At 43.9% G+C, this 6749-nt stretch overlaps 1 protein-coding gene across 1 annotated transcript; it reads right to left on the bottom strand.

Moving 5' to 3' along the window:
• Positions 1–1496: 1496 nt before the first annotated feature.
• LOC138775780 (gastrula zinc finger protein XlCGF8.2DB-like) lies at positions 1497–5252 on the bottom strand (the record flags this gene model as incomplete). Its single annotated transcript, XM_069956028.1, has 7 exons — positions 5203–5252; positions 4901–5068; positions 4683–4807; positions 4536–4597; positions 4145–4440; positions 1847–2497; positions 1497–1776 (listed from the first exon to the last, which is right to left on the bottom strand). Coding segments are annotated over exons 5-7 (985 nt in total), but the record flags the coding sequence as incomplete, so codon positions are not given.
• Positions 5253–6749: the final 1497 nt, after the last annotated feature.

Raw genomic sequence — 6749 nt, 5'->3', positions numbered from 1 at the left:
AGACGAATTGTAGCTGGAAGAAATCATCATGGAGGCTTGGCCAGATGGAGAGGAAAAAAAGAACATCTCAGATCAAAGAAGACGTCACCTGTGATTCACTGATGTAGAAAAGTTGGGAAACACTGGCCTAGAGGATAGTGGCTAGCCTTCCAGAGGCTGTACATTTTGACTATGGTACCGATGTTCCTGTGTCAAGTTTTTGATTTGCCAACTTTGCCTGACCATTGCTCAGCTCTCTTGCCATTCCGCTCAGCTGTGGCTGAAGCTTTGGGGAACTTTTTGATGATATTGTAGTTTATTGAGATGCACTCGTAACACTCTGTAAGGGTGGGTTCACACTGAGCAATTCTCGCGGATAAACTCAGCGGAATTCCGTCGGCTGTCCGCGCGCCTTTCCACCGCTCCATAGACACCATTCTATGGGCTGGCTAATTCCGCATTACGCCGAAAGAAGTGACATGTCAGTACTTTCGGCAGAATGCGGAATCAGCCGGCCGGGGAGAATTCCTCAGTGTGAACCCACCCTAAGGATTTGTTCACTTGGTTATTAGACACCACACTTTTTGATGTGCTATTTTTAATCCCTGGAACAAACGGTCCTAATTTTAAACTTAACTTTCAAACTTGCACTTTTACCTCTTCTTCCATTGAAATAACGGACATTAACCTCACTTTTTTGCTGTGAGGGTATGTGCACACTGAGCAATTCTCGCGGAATCTGCTCAAAATTCCGCCCGTTTAAATGCAACATTGCTCCTTTCCATAGAGCAAAAAGAGATTTCCGTCTGTCCATGCACACTGCGGAAATTTCCGTCCAGAATTTTAGTACGGAATCCACGTTCCACCCAAAGAACTGATATGTCAATTCTTTGGGCGGATTCCGCTAGAGGAATCCTATAGAATTCAATGGGGCTTGAATTCTGCTTGCATTCCTCTCAAATTCTGCTCCCATTCTGCCAGAGCAGAATAGGCGAGGAATTTCAAGCAGAAAACTTTCTGCTTCAATTGCTCCAGAATTGCTCAGTGTGCATATCCCTTAAAATGTTCACATGCGTAAGAGACCGACCGTCACGGAGCGGCCGGTCTCTGAAAGATGATCCCGACCGTTACTGGAGTGATCGGCCGGATGATCTTTCACGCCGCAGAGTTCTGATGTGGGCGCATTTGTGCGCACCCACATCAGAACTCGCCACGCACACTATGAAGCTTGCGGCCACAGCCGATTGCAACATAGCCGTACTTTTACGAAAAGATACGGTGTGTGAACATAGCCTAAAAATGTAAAATTGAGCGTTTTTTTTCTCGCAGCATAAAAGCCCCTATAGTCCAACTATTGTAGCTGCCATCATTCAGCTGTTTTATTGCGGTACGCTTAAGGTTCAGACAAACCAGAACATAGTGACAAATCTCGGCGAATCTGCAGAACATTTGAAAAGTTCTCTCATTTCTAATAGAAATGTCTCCTCCCAGTGTGACTTTACTAATATCTGACAAACGTTGATTCAGAGTAAACATTTTCCAATTATGGACATGAAATGGCTTCTCCCCTGTGTGTGATTCTTTGATGTTCAACAAGTTTTGATTCCTTTTAAAACATTTCCCACATTCTGAACATAAAAATGTATTTTCCCCTGTGTGAATTCTTCGATGGTGAAAAAGATTTGATTTGTCACTAAAACATTTCCCACAATCTGAACACGAAAATGGCTTCTCCCCTGTGTGAATTCTTTGATGGGTAAGAAGCCTTGGTCTGTGTGTAAAACATTTCCCCACATTCTGAACATGAAATGGCCTCTCCCCTATGTGATTTTATGATGCTGAACAAGCTTTGATTTCTGAGTAAAACTTTTCCACATTCTGAACATGAAAATGGCTTCTCCCCTGTGTGGATTTTTTGATGGTTAACATGATGTGATTTCCGACTAAAACATTTCCCACAATATGAACATGAAAATGGCTTCTCCCCTGTGTGAATTCTTTGATGTTGAACAAGTTTTGATTTACTTTTAAAACATCTCCCACATTCTGAACATGAAATGGCTTCTCTCCTGTGTGAATTCTTTGATGATGAAGAAGATTTGATTTGTCGGTAAAACCTTTCCCACATTCTGAACATGAAAATGGCTTCTCCCCCCTGTGTGAATTCTTTGATGGGTAACAAGCTTTGATTTGTAAGTAAAGCATTTCCCACATTCTGAACATAAAAAAGGCTTCTCCTCTGTAATATATGTTTTGTGAGTAAAGCGTTGTTCACGTTGTAAATCTGAAAACTGAGTCTTTCCTGTATTTGCTCTTTGATGTTCGTCGTCTTCTCTGTAAATGTCAGCTTGCTGTGATGGAGCAGAAGATGGGACTTGTATAACAGGATGAGATGAGAGATCTTTGCTGTGAGGGGCTGAGGGTGTATCTGGGATAGTGGACGGCTCCTCATATCTATCTTGTGTGATATGATCCTCTGAGGAGATCTGATGTCCCCCTGAGCTCCTGGTAGAATCCTCTGCAAAGGAGAAAACACCATTTCTCTTATTTCCCAGTAACAGAACCTATATACGCAGTTATTTTACAGCAGGGAGGAAGTAAATATAACGAAACATAAAACAAATTACCCCTGAAAGCATTAGGTCTCTAAATTCTGTCATAGTGTGTGAAAACTACCAAGGAACAGCTTATAGAAGTGGCCATCTTGAGGCTGGCAGCTTGACACATAGGCCACGCCCCAGAGTTCCATGCTTGCAGATGTATCTAAGCTGTTCTTGTGTGATTCTATCTATTACATTTGTCTAAGACAGATGGGCTGCATGAACAATCTTTGTATTGCTCATGCAGCCCTTGATAGAAACTGACAGCGCAGTTATGTACATATAGGGGTCTGAGATATCTGTGCTGTCAGTTTCCAGATCACAAGCAGAAGTGTATACTTACCAGCCACGCTTTCTGTGATCCGGTATCTGACTCTCCAGTCCTTGTGGCGGCTATGTCTTCAGGCCCCACCTCTTCCGACTGTCAACCATTCTGTAGGAGTAGGTGGCCTGTAGTTCCAACAGCGGCCGGAGAACCAGATGACGGTCACAAGCAGCGTGGCTGGTAAGTATATACTGCTGATTGTGATCAGGAAACTGACCGCAAAGATATATGCATATCCCAGACCCCAATATATACATGTCTGTGCTGTCAGTTTCTCTTTATCTTTCTCGGTCCGGAGGCCGAGAGGAAGGGAGGGGAAAGCAGGTGGAACTGTAATGTCTCTGCAGCATAAGGTGCAGGGACATTAATTAACAGTGAAAGCTACAGAGCGATCTCACGAGACTGCTCTGTATCTCCAGAGCGCAGGGGATGTCACAAACATTTTTGGAAAAGACTGTTTTATAAAACTGCTAGAGCGCCTCACAGGGCCATGAAAATAATAACATATATTTACAGAAATGCAATGGCACTTAAGGCCATTACATTACTGGAAAATACCAAATTACCCAGAACCCCCGGCTACATGTGTCCTTGGTAAGCGGTCGGAGCCTTCCATACAGCTTTCTGGATGACCCTCCCCGAACAAGGGACGTCATAGCCACAAAGGGCAAAGTATTACGTCTGTTAATCTGGAGTTGCCGTCAGTTTCTGTATAAACTATAATATATTGGGAGAATATAGGGCCAAACCGTCTACGCTGAATAGTGGTGGGAATAAAGGGCCATGAGGTCTTGTCGGAGGCCTTTCCTGCATCTAAACTAAGTGTAATGGTCAAAGGTCATGAGGGGTCATATTCTCAGGCATTGAAAAATTTTCAACTCACAAACATTCAAAAATTTTTGTGCTCGCTGAACATTACTATTAGTCATTACCGAGCCATGTCTGTGAGCGCTGGGACTTTATGTGTTCGGTCAAAGAAAAGACCAAATGTCAACATGAAAAAATCATTTGCAGCAGGTACGCTGTAAGATGTGGACAGTCACTATAGATGCACCAGTATGAGACTGATAGTGATATATTGTCCGCTGGGACTGTGCTGTATATTAGAATTTAGGCTGAATAATTATATAGCTGGAAAACTGACAGGACACAGAGCTTATAATATTCCACACAGAATAGTTACAGCCGGTGACTGAGGAGAATGTGTGACTGTTCTCTGCATTTAGTGGTCACTACTCACCTGGGCGGTTACCTGTAGTGTTGTCCTCCTTATACTGCTCATCACTGCTGTCATCTGTTTCTTCCTTTACTATTATGCCTATCGCATCAATATAGTTCAGATCCTTCCCTGTAGTAATGTCCTCCTTATACTGCTCATAACTCATCTCCTCTTCTTTTTTTTACTATTTTGTCATTAATATAGTTCAGATCTTTCCCCATAGGAATGTCCACCTTATACTGCTTATTACTGCTTTCATCTGTCTCTTCTTCTTTTATTGTCATATCTGGAGCATTGGTCTCAATTAGATCTTTCCCCTGATTCATAAGATGTGAGAGAAATATTGTAAAAGTCATCAAACAGTAGGAGAAGTCAGGTGGGATGTACAGATCATAGGAACATCTCCATCTACCTGATCCTGTGGGAGAAGAGGACGGGGACATCTCTCTGGTGCTGTTCTCTTACTGGATCTGACTGGAGGGACACATACAGAGACTGAATTCATTCTTTCCATCCAGATAATACAGAGAGGAGGTGTGTATATAGTCCTGTCTATTACCTGCTGATGGGAGGGGCTGGCTGATCCTCCAGCATCACATCCTTGTACTGATCCTTGTGTCCTTCTACATACTCCCACTCCTCCATGGAGAAATAGACCGCCACGTCCTGACACCTTATAGGAACCTGACACACACAATGATCACACAGTCATCCCCCCCACCCCTCCAGTGGTGTTACTGTATAATGTCCCAGCATTCCCAGCAGCCACAGTCTCACCTCTCCACTCAGCAGCTCCACCATCTTGTTGGTGACTTCTAGGATCTTCTCTTCCTCCATTTCCTCATGTATCAGGGGCCCCGGGATTGGGCTCAGGGTTCTTCCCCATCCTTCACACCCAGGGGCCCCACAGCGCCCACTAGAGGACTTCTTCACTACTGTGTAATCCTGTGTATGGAGAGACACATTACTATACTATCACTCCATCCATTCCCAGAATCCCTCACCTCTCCAGTCCTATCCATCTGTTATTCCATAGATAAGAATGATGTCATGATGACATCACTCCCAGAATCCCTCACCTCTCCAGTCCTATCCATCTGTTATTCCATAGATAACAATGATGTCATGATGACATCACTCCCAGAATCCCCTCCTCTCCAGTCCTATCCATGTTATTCCATAGATAAGAATGATGTCATGATGACATCACTCCCAGAATCCCTCACCTCTCCAGTCTATACATCTGTTATTTCATAGATAAGAATGATGTCATGATGACATCACTCCCAGAATCCCTCACCTCTCCAGTCCTATCCATCTGTTATTCCATAGATAAGAATGATGTCATGATGACATCACTCCCAGAATCCCTCACCTCCCCAGTCCTATCCATCTGTTATTCCTTAGATAAGAATGATGTCATGATGACATCACTCCCAGAATCCCTCACCTCCCCAGTAAGCAGGAGAGTATGTGTAGGGTGAGGGTTATTATCCTCTCGGCCATCTTGTCTCTGTCTCTCTCCATGGTTGATGGGTCGGTCTCTTATATAGAAGATATCAGCAGAGGATCCTGGAGAGATGAATAGAAAGTAAAGTATACAATGTATAACAGTCATGTCAAACTCCAGCCCGTGGTGCCATTAATTTTGGCCCACCATGCATTTCCATTGCTGTGTTAAATTTGGCCACCTGACGTTGCTGCAGGTTATATATGGGTGGTCCATAGAGCTGCTTGGACCACCCATATTAAAATCTCATAGGCCGTAGGCAGTTTTTAGCCCGTGGCCTCGAAGTATCTCAGTAGTGCCCCAACAATGGCAATGTGGTGAAGTCATCGCAAGCATCCTCCGACGGGCGCCTCCTGGAGTCCAAGCCAGGGCTGGCTTCTATTTTAGAGGCTATTCTTAAGGACTGGCTTCTACGTAAGAGACTATTGGGGAGGGCTGGCTACTGTATAAGACTATTGGGATGGCTGGCTACTATATAAGACTATTGGGGAGGGCTGACTTCTATAAAAAAATATTGGGGAGGGCTGGCTACTATATAAGATACTATTTTAGGAACTGTCTTCTATACAAGACACAATTGGGAGGGCTGGCTACTATATAGGAGACTATGGGGGGGCTGGTTACTATATAAGAGAGTATGGGGAGGGCTGGCTACTATATAGGAGACTATGGGGGGGCTGGTTACTATATAAGACACTATTGGGAGGGCTGGCTACTATATAAGACTATGGGGAGGGCTGGCTACTATATCAGAGACTATTGGGAGGGCTGTCTACTATATAAGACACTATTGGGAGGCTGGTTACTATATAATACACTATTGGGAGGGCTGGTTACTATATAAAAGACTAGGGGGGGCTGGTTACTATATAAGAGACTATGGGGAAGGGCTGGCTACTATATAATAGACTATTGGGGAGGGCTGGCTACTATATAAGACACTATTGGGAGGGCTGGTTACTATATAAGACACTATTGGGAGGGCTGGCTACTATATAAGACACTATTGGGGGCTGGTTACTATATAAGACACTATTGGGAGGGCTGGTTACTATATAAGACACTATTGGGAGGGCTGGTTACTATATAAGACACTATTGGGAGGGCTGGTTACTA

This window comes from Dendropsophus ebraccatus, unplaced genomic scaffold (genome assembly GCF_027789765.1).
Source record: "Dendropsophus ebraccatus isolate aDenEbr1 unplaced genomic scaffold, aDenEbr1.pat pat_scaffold_2041_ctg1, whole genome shotgun sequence".
Classification (NCBI taxonomy): domain Eukaryota; kingdom Metazoa; phylum Chordata; class Amphibia; order Anura; family Hylidae; genus Dendropsophus; species Dendropsophus ebraccatus.
This window is presented reverse-complemented; position numbering and strand designations above follow the sequence as displayed.